General features: G+C 51.7%; 1 protein-coding gene across 1 annotated transcript; it reads left to right on the top strand.

Moving 5' to 3' along the window:
* Nucleotides 1-210: 210 nt before the first annotated feature.
* On the top strand, nt 211-12,255 carry LOC122946762 (cholesterol 7-desaturase nvd-like). Its single transcript, XM_044306560.1, has 7 exons — nt 211-660; nt 4,597-4,785; nt 5,157-5,335; nt 9,319-9,444; nt 9,678-9,797; nt 11,265-11,441; nt 11,578-12,255. The coding sequence occupies exons 1-7, from the start codon at nt 243-245 to the stop codon at nt 11,740-11,742; spliced, it is 1,374 nt and encodes a 457-aa protein (XP_044162495.1). The 5' UTR covers nt 211-242; the 3' UTR covers nt 11,743-12,255.
* The last annotated feature ends 652 nt before the right edge of the window (nt 12,256-12,907 follow it).

The following is a 12,907-nucleotide window of genomic DNA, read 5'->3' as shown; positions in this document are numbered from 1 at the left end:
TCCAAAACCGCAGCATGAACCCTATGTCCGATCCTGAGATGGAGGGCTTGTCCTGTTTATTAGGAATTGCTAGTTGTGGAGTTGCCTCTGTGATCACGTGATCTGTGCGCCCCAACAGGCACGTAGCTCAGGTGCGTGGGTCATGTGACCGGGCCGCTGCCATGGAGACGGCGTTGCGCTGGTTGCATGGAGACGGCAGGTATAAGAGGGCGGAGCGGGGGCGGGGCTGTCACACAGGTGTGATGGAGTCGGTCCCGCGGTCGCTGCTGTGGCTGTCCGTCCTGTGTGTGCTGGGCGCTGTGCTGCTGGCCAGTGCCGGGAGCCTGCTCCTCAGCGCCCACCTGCTGCCGGACCTGCCCCGCTCCTCCTCCGCCGCCGGCGTCCCCGCCCGGAGCCCACTGCTTGCCGGCTCCCTGCTGCTCCTGCTGCCGCTCGGCTTGTGGGGCTGGAGGGTGCTGAGCCGCCCGCTGGAGCTGCTGCGGAGCCCGGACGACGTGGGCTACATCCCGGAGCGGGGCCGGAGCCGGGCCCAGACCGCCAACCTGGTCCGGAGGAGGCGGAAGAAGGGAGACCTGCCCCCGGTCTATCCCAATGGCTGGTTCCAAGTGCTGGACTCGCACCTGCTGGAGCCCGGGGCCGTGCACAACCTCACCGTCTGCGGTAAGTGCCCACAGCTGAGGGGTCGGTACACTGGCATCCATCAGCTACATGGGCACAATGGTGAGGGGTCCTGGGCATGTCCGGAATAGGACTGCGGCGCAGCAGTGTGGAGTTTGCTGGGTTTTGAGTGGTGGGCGCAGCAGAGTGGAGTTTGCTGGGATTGGGGAGGTGGGCACGGCGCAGCAGAGTGGAGTTTGCTGGGTTTTGAGTGGTGGGCACGGTGCAGCAAAGTGGAGTTTGCTGGGATTGGGGAGGTGGGCACGGCGCAGCAGAGTGGATTTTGCTGGGTTTTGAGCGGTGGGCACGGCGCAGCAGAGTGGAGTTTGCTGGGTTTTGAGCGGTGGGCACGGCGCAGCAGAGTGGAGTTTGCTGGGTTTTGAGCGGTGGGCACGGCGCAGCAGAGTGGAGCTTGCTGGGTTTTGAGCGGTGGGCACGGCGCAGCAGAGTGGAGCTTGCTGGGTTTTGAGCGGTGGGCACGGCGCAGCAGAGTGGAGCTTGCTGGGTTTTGAGCGGTGGGCACGGCGCAGCAGAGTGGAGCTTGCTGGGTTTTGAGCGGTGGGCACGGCGCAGCAGAGTGGAGTTTGCTGGGTTTTGAGCGGTGGGCACGGCGCAGCAGAGTGGAGCTTGCTGGGTTTTGAGCGGTGGGCACGGCGCAGCAGAGTGGAGCTTGCTGGGTTTTGAGCTGTGGGCACGGCGCAGCAGAGTGGAGCTTGCTGGGTTTTGAGTGGTGGGCACCATGTGTGGAGTTTCTGAAGGTGGGCATGATGCAGCTGTGTAGAGTTTGCAGAGGTGGAGTTTGGGAAGGTGGGCAACATGTAGCTGGGTGAAGCTTAGGGAGGTGGGCATGGTGCAGTTGATTGCCAAACCCAGTAAATGTCACTCTGCTGCACTGTGCCCACCTTACCAAACTCCATAGTGGGCTTGGTGCAGCTGAGTGGAGTTTGCGAACTCCAGCGATCATTGTGCAGCTGTTTGCAAAGTTATTCTTTAAGTAACTGGGCACAGTACTGACATTATCATGAAATCTACAGATGTAGCAGAGTTGACCTGGTGATAACACTACTCCTGTTGCTGGGCGGGCTGTCAGTAGGCCATTTCCTATGTACATGCACGTGAAGATTTGGGTGTTGGTTGTGGGGGTACATTGTGGACTGGTCACACTGGTATGATCCATTACCCTGGTGACAGGATCCAGAACACTGTGAAGCTAACGGTGTAATGGGTAGACATAGCAGAGTGGGGTTTGTCACCTGGTGCAATAGGTTTCCCAGAACTCCAGAGAAAACCCATTCTTAGTTCTGATGTAAAACGGCTGTCATGTTCGGCTCTGCTACGTCTGTGAAACCAGTGAGGATGGATTTGTAACCTGGGGTGTAGCAGGTGACAAGCGTCCTGGGTGACGGGCACCTGAGCGCTGTGATCTCCAGGAAATATTCATTTAAAGGTGAACTCCAGACTTGTCCGGAGTGCCCCTTTAACTTGCACACTCCTTGGATAAATGTCCAGAACTTCTTCTGGATAGAGTCTGGACCTCTCTGCGCAGCGCGGTGGAGCAGTGACTGAGTTCTGCGCTCGGCTTGCAGTGCCTGGCTGTCATTGATTAGGCCGGGACGTGGAATGTTATGTAATGTAGGTGCGGTGCCGGATCTGGGACAGGCGCCCTCTCCCATCTTCCTGGCCCATGCTGGGAGATGATGGTGGTGCTAGTTCCTGTGCAATGCCACACTATAGTAACCTTTGCTCTTGGTTCTTCTTGTAGAACCAGTTCCCCGTGATCGGGAATGTGGGATCGGTGCCGCAATCGCATCGCCGCTCTAGAGGAACCAGTTTGTACCTTTTGGAGGGTGGGCACTGGAAGTACTTACCTCTCATCTCCCCTCTGCATGCAGCAGAGCCAACAGCACAGGGCATCCATCATTACTTGCCTGACAGATCCCAGTTTTCCCACCGGGCTGCAGCAGTGACATCGCTGGCCTGTCCGGTGCAGCGCTGAGGCTGGCGATTGGCTACAGTCATCACATTGGGGGGGGGGGGGGTGAGATGGATTTCATTATGCCCCATCCTCGGGGAGATGAGCCTCGGTCCTCATTAAGAACACATGCATCCTCAGCTGAACCCAGTGTGTATGGAGGGTTAGGAGGAATACTAGTGTATAGCCACCTTAAGATTTACCTCCAGCAAAGTGGGCACCGTTCCCGCCTTGAAGGTGGGCTTAGTGCAGCAGAGTGGTGTTTGCAGGGATTGGGCAGGTGGGTGCAGTGCAGCAGAGTGGGGTTTGCAGGGATTGGGCAGGTGGGTGCAGCGAGGTGGGTGCAGTGCAGCAGAGGGGTTTGCAGGTATTCGGTGGGTGCAGTGCAGCAGAGTGGGGTTTGCAGGGATTGGGCAGGTGGGTGCAGTGCAGCAGAGGGGTTTGCAGGTATTCGGTGGGTGCAATGCAGCAGAGTGGGGTTTGCTAGCTCCAGGAGATTCCCGCCATTGGCCGGCGCTCTAGACTCTGCCCGGCAGAAATAATGCATCATGGGAGAAAGCTGTAAACCTTAGTGTTCATGGCTGACTCATTCACATGGCGGCGGGCGCTCTTCCAGGTTGCCTTCTCACACTGTAAAGTCCACAGTGATGCAAAGTGAACTTTAGCCCCCCTTCCCCCCCCCCATGGCTGCGCCCCCTGGTGGGTTATGTACCCGGCTGGCAGTAGACAGGAGTGCACCAGTCTTATCCAGTGTCTCTGCATTTGGTGGGCACTGGCCATACACCCCTCAGCTGGGTGAGTGGGCTTGTGCGATGCCCCCTACACCTGCCTGACATCCCTTCCTCTTCTAGAGGCAGCAGATGCTGATGGCGCCCCCTAGCTTCCATCCATTAGCATCTGTGGGGGTGTTAAAGACTCAAATATTAACCCCCCCCCCCCCCCCCAAGCTCAACTTTGGGGAATTCTGGGGGAAGGGGGGGGGGAGGCAACTACTCCCTCCATCATGTTCACATACCCCAATGGTTTATTGTGGCCCCCCATTACCTGTGGTGTACTGTCACACCTTGCATGTGCATTGAAGGATCAGGCATGTTGGATTTTCAATATGCCCAATCCTTTAACCTCTCCAGCCTGGCAGAGACTTATCTCCTTTGTCTGACAACAGTCCACTCCCCGCTGAGAACGCACGCCCTGCCGAATCTGGCCGCCATCCTGAAGGCTTCACATTCCGTGCCTTTCTTTGAATTCGCCATTGTGCTTGTCGTTTATATTGGTTTTTAGTGTTTACTGGTGACCAGTGTGGAGAGTTCAGACCTGACTGATATGGCTTTAAGGCTAGGTTCACACACAGCACTTTGGGCGCGTGCATTGATTTCACTGCACTGTAGAAACAGTGTCCTGTCCGTTCTTGACGCGGATTCCTTTTTTTAATTTTTTTTAATTTTTTTTTGTGGGGTGGGGGCACCCTGTAGATTTCCATCTACCTGCAGTATCTTGGACCATATGCTAAAAACCGTAAAGGACAGCTCTGTAGACAGGATCCATCCTGCTTGCTGACGGTTTCCAGGCAGTGGCGGTTACTGTATGAGCAGCGCTCCCCGTGATCTACTTACCAGGCAGATGAGGAGATGGATGTAATGATGTTGGGGCTTGTGGAGTGCGCCACAGATCTTATCGCCTCGGTTATGTAACTCCTCCGCTCTGCACCTTGACTCTGCTTGGCTCCGGGATCAGTAATCAGCATAAGCTGATGGTTTCTGGGAATAATTAGGATTCGTGTGGTAGAAAATTTGGCTGCATTAGTGGGAGCCTTAAAAAGACTTTCCCTCACATGGCGCTGGCGGCAAGTAGAGGGCACAGTGCCCATCACATAACCTCACGTGGTGGTCAGGCAGCCCCCGGGGGCCCCACGTGTTCTGATTAGTCGCCGCAGGTGGTGGATTTAATGGCGTGTTTTTGTCTTGCAGGTGAACAGGTCGCCGTGTACCGTACCATGGATGGTAAAGTGTACGCTGTAGATGCCTACTGCCCTCACCTCGGTGCAAATCTTGCTGTGGGCGGTAGAGTGGTCGGCGACTGCATCGAATGTCCTTTCCACGGGTGGCAGTTTCGCGGCGAGGATGGCAAATGTACCAGGATACCCTATGCTGAAAAAGGTAGGAAATTCCCTGCACCCAACAGTCTTGTGACCTCTTCAGCACATGTGCCCAAGAGGTGGGCACCCAGACAGGAAGCGGAGAGGCTGCTGAGCAACCTGAACTAGAGACGGTCTGCAGAATACATGGGGGAGCAACAAGACAGGACATAACCTACACTCTGCACCGCTGCAGAGTGTGGATTATCCCTCCTGTGGAGGCGCTGTGTCTTAAAGGAATTGTCTAGGATTAGGAAAGCATGGCTTTCTGTTTCAGAATCGGTGCGACGCGTGTCCAGCAGGACCTACAATACCGGACACAGACTACGGACAGGGGTGGCGCTGTTTCTGGATAAGGTGAAGCGCTGATAAGATCTCCTCTCTTACGTGCAGTTCCAGAGTTCGCCAAGCTGAAGACGTGGCCGTGCTGCGAAATCAATGGGATGGTGTTCATCTGGTATCACTGCGACCAGATCGAGCCGACGTGGAACATCCCCGAGCAGGAAGAGATCACCAGCAAGAAGTGGATCTACAGGGGGCGCACCGAGCATTACGTCAATTCTCATATAGAGGTGAGGAGGCACCCAGCAGTATATGGAGAGGGGAGGGAGGAGTCTTCTCAGCACTGCTCGTTGTCTGGGGGGGGAAATGCAGCCGCACTGGTCCTGGAATGTTGTTTACCACTTAATGAATGTGGAAGCCTTAAACTGGCACTTCCACCTCGTTTGTTTTTGTTTCAAAACCTGCAGTCCATCCCTCCATGTGCTGTGTGGTTGAATGCGGTCTATTGCTTCCTGTTATCAGCCGCTTCAGTCTGTGGAGAGAGCTCACTGCCTTAAAGGGCATCTGTCAGCAACGGTAGTGTTGCCGTTACACCTAGAAGCTCTGCTCTCTGGAACTGCTGCTCCCTCTGCACTTTGAAAGGACCAGGTATTGAAAACGTCATCACACCTATTCCTGCCAAAGTGCAGAGGGCATGCAGCTGCAGAGAGAGCAGAGCCTCTAGGTGTAATGGCAACGCCCCAGTTGCTCCTAGAGGCTTATTTGCATATATTAAAACATGATTTATCTCTTGCTGGATTTATGGGGTATTTGTTTACATTGACTATTCCACCCTGTACCTGGTCCTCCCTTGATTAGGCCATATGTAGCCCCCTCCCCTCTTGGTCACACCTGATTGAACTCTGAGTGGTATAAATCTAAGTTCCTAGGTCCTCCAAACCTTGGTCTTTCCAAATGCAACATCTTTCAAGTGCACATACTGAATTATACCAGAAGGGGACCACAGATAATGACAGACATAGTTACTAGAAACAGTGTTTCACTTTTTCATCTTACTCTTCCCACTTTTCCACAACCTCCTGCAATACCCCCACATTCACCCAGCAAGGAACTATTCATCTCTCCCTCCATCTTACCTTCTCATCTGACGCTTGCACAAACCTGTTTGGCAATGTAAAACACTTCCTTCCCAAACACGCACAGATACCTCCTGCCCTCTTATTCTCATTTATTAACACTTTCTCTGCTTCTCCTTATTGCTGGTGATATCTCTCCAAATCCAGGCCACCCTCAGCAAATCCCCACTATCACCTCCATGTCCCAGTACAAATCTCCTTCTACAAATTTCTGCAACCCCCTTAAACCTAATAACCATCCCTCTGACCCCTGCTCCTTTGGTTCCTCTTGCCAGAGCATTATGGAATGCACGCTCTCTGTAACAAACTGTCCTACATTCATGATCTCTTCATCTCTCAAACTTTCCTTTCTGGGTCCCACAGAGAAACATAGCTGACACCCTCCCACACCTCCTCTGCTGCACTCTCATATAGTGGATTTCATTTCACTCACCTTTCCCCCGACCCGGCTGCAAACATGGTGTAGGAGTTGGTCTTTTCCTATCAGACACCTGTTCCTACAGCCAAACTCCACTGCCACCCTCCATTACACTCACTTCATTTGAAGTACACTGTTTGCATCTACTCTCCCTCCAACCTTCAAGTAGCTGTCATTTACCGCCCTCCAGGCCCAGCCACCATCTTTCTTGACCACTTTAACACCTGGCTACTACACTTTCTTTCTGCCGACATCCCCACTATCATGGGTGACTTCAACATCCCTATTGACACCTGCCACTCGGCCGCCTCTAAACTCCTATTGCTCTCTTCCTCCTTCGGCCTCTCACAGTGGTCTTCTGCTCCCACCCAAAGAGATGGTCACACTCTGGATCTTATCTTTACACTCCTCTGCCCCCTATCTAACCTTTCTCATGAGCCTCTCCCCCTATCTGACCACAACCTACTCACCTTCTCTTCACTGGTCTCCTCTGCAGCTCCCCCGGTCCACACACCAGCACCCCACCCACCCCCGCAGGAACCTTAAACATCTCGACTTTCGCTTGCTTTCTCTTCTGCCACTCTCTACCATTTGTTCCCTCCAAGACCCAGATACTGCCACCACCCTATATAACACCACAATAAGTACAGCTCTGGACCCAGTTGCCCCCCTCACACAACAAAACCCAAAAAATCAAGACAACCCTGGCACACCAACCTGACCAAAAAACTCAGACAAGCTTCCAGGGCTGCTGAGCAGAGATGGAAGAAATCAAATTCTAAGGATCTCTTCACCGCATACAAGCAATTCCTCCTCATATTCAAGTCCTCACTCACCGAAGCAAAACGGACAACTTCTCATCTCTCATATCTTCCATGTCCCAGAGCCCTAAACAACTTTTTAACACTTTTACTCCCTTCTCTGACCCCCAGCGCCCTCACCCTCATCTCAGCCGAGGACTTTGCCACATACTTTAAACAAAAAATAGTCAACATCAGAGAAAGCTTCAGTGCACAGTCCCACAGACCCTCTACACAACTGCTCGGTCCTCTTCTCCCAAAACCCACTTCTCCACCATTACAGAAGAAAAACTCTCCCAGATCTCATCTCGCCATCTGTGCACTTGACCCAGTCCCATCCCACCTCATCCCTAACCTCACCACAGTGCTTATTCCAGCCCTAACTCATCTCTTCAACCTCTAACCTCTGGTGTCTTCTCCTCTGCTTTTAAACATGCCTCCATTACACCCATCCTCAAAAAGCCTTCACTTGACCCATCTTCTGTGTCCAGTTATCGCCCCAGCTCACTTCTTCTGTATGCCTCAAAGCTACTTGAACATGTCCATTCTGAACTGTCCACTCGCCTCTCCTCCTGCTCCCTCTTTGACCGCCTACAATCTGGCTTCTGACCCCACCACTCAACTGAGACTGCCCTTACCAAAGTCACCAATGACCTACTGCCAGCCAATACCTAAACATTACTCTGTCCTCCTTCTCTGTGACCTGTCCTCTGCCTTTGACACTGTCGACCACGCCCTTCTGTTGCAAACTCTCTCATCGCTTGGCATTACTGACCTGGCCCTCTCCTGGATCACATCATACCTCACAGACCAAATGTTTAGCGTCTCCCACTCCCGCACCACCTCCTCCTCCTCTCAGTCCCCCCCCCCCCCCCCCCCAACAGACCTATTAATCACGATCTAAGGCTGCACACTCTCTCCCCTGTCAACAAAGTCTGCTGCCTTGGATTCTGCCCTTTCCTTCCAACCACACATCCAAGCCCTTTCCATCACCTGCTGCCGCCTCAAATGCAAAAACATCTCCGCTTGAGCGCTTTCCTCAGCTTTGAATCTGCGAAAATGCTTGTACATGCCCTCATAATCTCCCGCCTAGACTACTGCAACACTCTCCTCTGTGGCCTTCCATCTAGCACTCTCGCACCCCTCCAATCTATCCTCAACTCTGCTGCCCGACTAATCCACCTCTCACCCTGTTACTCCTCTGCCAATCCCTTCACTGGATCCACATTGCCCAGCGAATTCAGTTCAAAATACTAACAAATACATACAAGGCCGTCCATAACCTGTCCCCTCCCTACATCTGAGCTACTTTCCCGATGCATCCCCACACGCACTCTCTGGTCCTCACAAGACCTCCTCCTCTCCTTATCACCTCTTCCCACAATGGACTCCAAGATTTCTTCCGTGCATCCCCCACACTCTGGAACTCGCTACCCCAACATATCAGACTCTCACCGACAGTGGAAACCTTCAAAAGAAAACGGAAAACCCACCTCTTCAGACAAGCCTCCAACCAGTGACCCTGCTGCCTCTATACCGCCATGACCAACTTCACCCTCCCCTACTGTGTCCTTCTCCTATACCATGTAGATTGTAAGCCTCGCGGGCAGGGCCCTCTCTCCTTCTGTACCAGTCTGTAACTCGTCTTGTTTATGATTAGTGCAATTGTCTATTATTGTATACCTCTTCTCATATGTACAGCGCTATGGAATGAATGGTTCTTTAATCATTAATAATAATAATGATCACTACTTTATATTGCGCATCTTCAGTAAGGGGTTGAGCAAAAACTGTATGCAGGCCCCTTGCTCTCCATTTGATTCTGCAGGAAGCAGCTTTTGAGGTGGCAGTGGCCCCCATGTAGGCGCTTGTATGTTATCTGCCCTCCAGATTACATCCATCGTATTCTCTGATTGCAGGAGATCCCGGAGAACGCCGCAGACATCGCTCACCTTACTTGCCTACATGAACCCGGCCTACTGAGTGGGGTTGACCTCCGATTCACAAAGTCAAGGATTTGGGACTTTTTCAGGCACACTTGGAAGGTAAGAATCTTCTGGGTTGTTGGGAGCACTGGGCTGAGAGATCACATCCGGGCTCTGCTAGAATTGTAATGGTGACACCACCCACCATGTGCTCCAGTTGCCCGGTGCTGACGATGATGATGGTTATGATCCACAGAACAGCTGCCGCTGGATAGGAGCCGGAGTGTCCAGACTGATGTCCAGAACGTGTTTGCCCAGTCACCAGTGGTAACTCCATGTGTTTTGATTTTCAGGTCCGGTGGGAGCCAGAGCCAGCCCCCAACAAGCACTGCTCTCAGATGTTTGTGCAGCATTCCTCCCTGCTCTTCGGGAAGCAGTTCTCCCTGCTTGATGTGGACGTCGTCGCTCGTCAGGTAAGACCATAAACTTGATGTAACTGGAGATCAGCGGTGTTTCAGAATGGCTCTCGTGGCTGGTTGGATGAGGCTGTTTTTTAAAGATGAGCAGCAAAGGACCAGATGGGAAGCAGGAGGAACGGTGCAGATATTACTCTTACTGTGCTCATTACTCTTACTGTGCTCACATCCAAAGCTGCATGTAAAATTCTGCTTGTTGCTCTGGGCGGCAGTAGCTTGGCTGTACTCTGTGTACTTTTGGATTTGCTGATCATGTGTGTTTACTGCCAGGAGATAAGCTGCTGCCAGATGCCTACAGATAAGGTCAGAATATGGACTTGAATCGGCAGATCCTTGGTTTGGCACGGCAGATGTTGGGATAGTCGTGCTGCCCGACTTCCCTAATTTGTATGGCCACTTGGCAGTCTTCCTACCCTAATGACTACATGTTCCAGCCCTACTTCAGTCCATGCCGAGGCCATCAAGCTCACCCTGTAATCCTGCATTGTTGACACAGAAGAAGGAAGGACAACCCCATGCGGCAGCATTCCTCTTCTCTCATCTTCCCGAGCGACTGCTCTAACCGTAAAGAATACTGATGGCGAAAGCTATCCTGTAAATGCGGAAGATGCCCTAAGAACCTGGAAGGTCCATTTGGCACCAGTAACATTCAGAGAACGTGACCCTTTCCACAGGCTTTTAAGAGGAAGAGTTTCCAGATCAGCCAGTGGCACCAAATATCAAAAACCCAGCATGGGACGGGGGTCCTAAAGACATAAGCCCCATCCTGTTGGTATCTGCACATTCCTCCATATTACCGGACCTCTCTGCGCGGTTCTGCTCCCAACCACATCCTTTTCCTTGTTCCCGGGTCAGTTATATCAGTCACCCCCCCCCCCCCATTGTTCACAATAGAGCACAATCCCTCTGGTCTCCTCCCTCAGACCCTACAATGGCTGCACTACTGAGGGTAGTGTTCGCAGAGTTACAGCAAAATCCGGAAAACTGATTGCACTTGGCTACTGTTTAAAAAGTGCACGTTACCTGACTTTACTCAAAACCTGGCTCTGGAAGCTACATGTGCCATGATGCCTGGGCATCACAAAGGTGGTGGGGCTGGCTAGTAGCTGTAGTTGTATACATCTTGCCAAATTGAGCAGGATACTGGAGAGCTATGGATGGTTGTCTCAGGAACAGGAGAGGTGGCAGACTGCACCTTGTGCAGCAGCATGCATGTCGCAGGCTGTGTGCAAACTCTCTACAGAAAAGCTTCCTCCAGACTGCTTCTTGGGACTAACCACAATCTTGGAGACCTACAGTGTCACTTACTATTCTTAGAATGTGCTGGTGGATACGTTATGCACTTCTCTTCTACAGCTTGTACTCCATACATTTTTCATATCATGTACAAATGAACAGTTTGTCTCCACAGTGCCCCCTGGTGGTATCATTTCACCTCTCACAGCCTGTGCTTTGTCTCCACAGGTCGGCCCTGGTGTCGTGTTCCTGCACTTCTCGCATGCCTTCCTGGGCAAAGGGATGATTCTTCACTGCGTGACGCCCATCGAGCCTCTGCTGCAGAAAGTATCCCACAGTATCTACTACCAGAGGAATATTCCTGCCATTGTCCCCAAGTTTATTCTAAAGGCAGAGTGCATCCAGGTAGGTGACGTGTGAAGTCTCATGCAGAGTGGTACTGGCATCCTACAGACTCCTTATACTGGACTGGATAGGTAGAGATTCCCCCAGCGGGTTCTAGGTCTAACCTTGTGACTAACTCCTGTCGTGTCTGTTTCAGTTTGAGCGGGACGTGATGATCTGGAACAACAAGAAATACATCTCCAAGCCTCTTCTGGTGAAGGAAGACGCTGCCATCCAGAAACACCGCCGCTGGTATTCTCAGTTTTACAGCGAGAACAGCCCCAAACTTAATTTCCAACAGGACGACGGATTGGAATGGTGAAGAGTTAGGGCCTTATATCCCAAAGGCGTCTTAATCAGAAAAAAATGATTCTATAGGACGGTATGGAATTATGTCAAATATTTATTTTAGTTTTTTATATGAAGTTTAAAGACTTGGACTGCTGCAGTCTTGACACCACCACTAGGTGGAGCACCAGACCCTCATGGCTGATTGTGGGGCCGGGTGGACACAGTGTTGCAGCCACTGACTAATCTGGGAAATCTTCCTCTTGTCTTGTGTCATGTGACTGGGTATTCCCTTAAATCTTACTCTAATGCGCCAAAGAGACCTTCCAGGATTTTGTGCTGAAAATCTTATTGGACAGACAGGACTAGTAGATCACCAAGTTGTCACTGGAGGACTCTGGGTAATGGACATTTTCAAGTATTTGGGGAGGAAAAAGAAACTTCAGTTCAGATGACTGTTCCTTGCAGTGTGTGGAGCCTGGAAGTCACACCCCTGAGGCACTACAGTTGCAAGAAAAAGTATGTGAACCCTTTGGAATGATATGGATTTCTGCACAAATTGGTCATAAAATGTGATCTGATCTTTATCTAAGTCACAACAATAGACAATCACAGTCGGCTTAACCTAATAACACACAAAGAGTTAAATGTTGCCATGTTTTTATTGAACACACCATGTAAACATTCACAGTGCAGGTGGAAAATATGTGAACCCTTGGATTTAATAACTGGTTGAACCTCCTTTGGCAGCAAAAACTTCAACCAAACGTTTCCTGTAGTTACAGATCAGACGAGCACAACGGTCAGGAGTATTTCTTCACCATTCCTCTTTACAGAACTGTTTCAGTTCAGCAATATTCTTGGGATGTCTGGTGTAAATCGCTTTCTTGAGGTCCTGCCACAGCATCTCCATCGGGTTGAGGTCAGGGCTCTGACTGGGCCGCTCCAGAAGGCGTATTTTCTTCTGTTTAAGCCATTCTGTTGTTGATTTACTTCTAGGCTTTGGGTCGTTGTCCTGTTGGAGCACCCATCTTCTGTTGAGCTTCAGCTGGTGGACAGATGGCCTTAAGTTCTCCTGCAAAATGTCTTGATAAACTTGGGAATTCATTTTTCCTTCAATGATAGCAATCCGTCCAGGCCCTGCCCCAAACCAGGATGCCCCCCCACCCCACCACCATACTTCACAGTAGGGATGAGGT

Source organism: Bufo gargarizans, chromosome 9, assembly GCF_014858855.1.
Source record: "Bufo gargarizans isolate SCDJY-AF-19 chromosome 9, ASM1485885v1, whole genome shotgun sequence".
Taxonomy (NCBI): Eukaryota; Metazoa; Chordata; class Amphibia; order Anura; family Bufonidae; genus Bufo; species Bufo gargarizans.
This window is presented reverse-complemented; position numbering and strand designations above follow the sequence as displayed.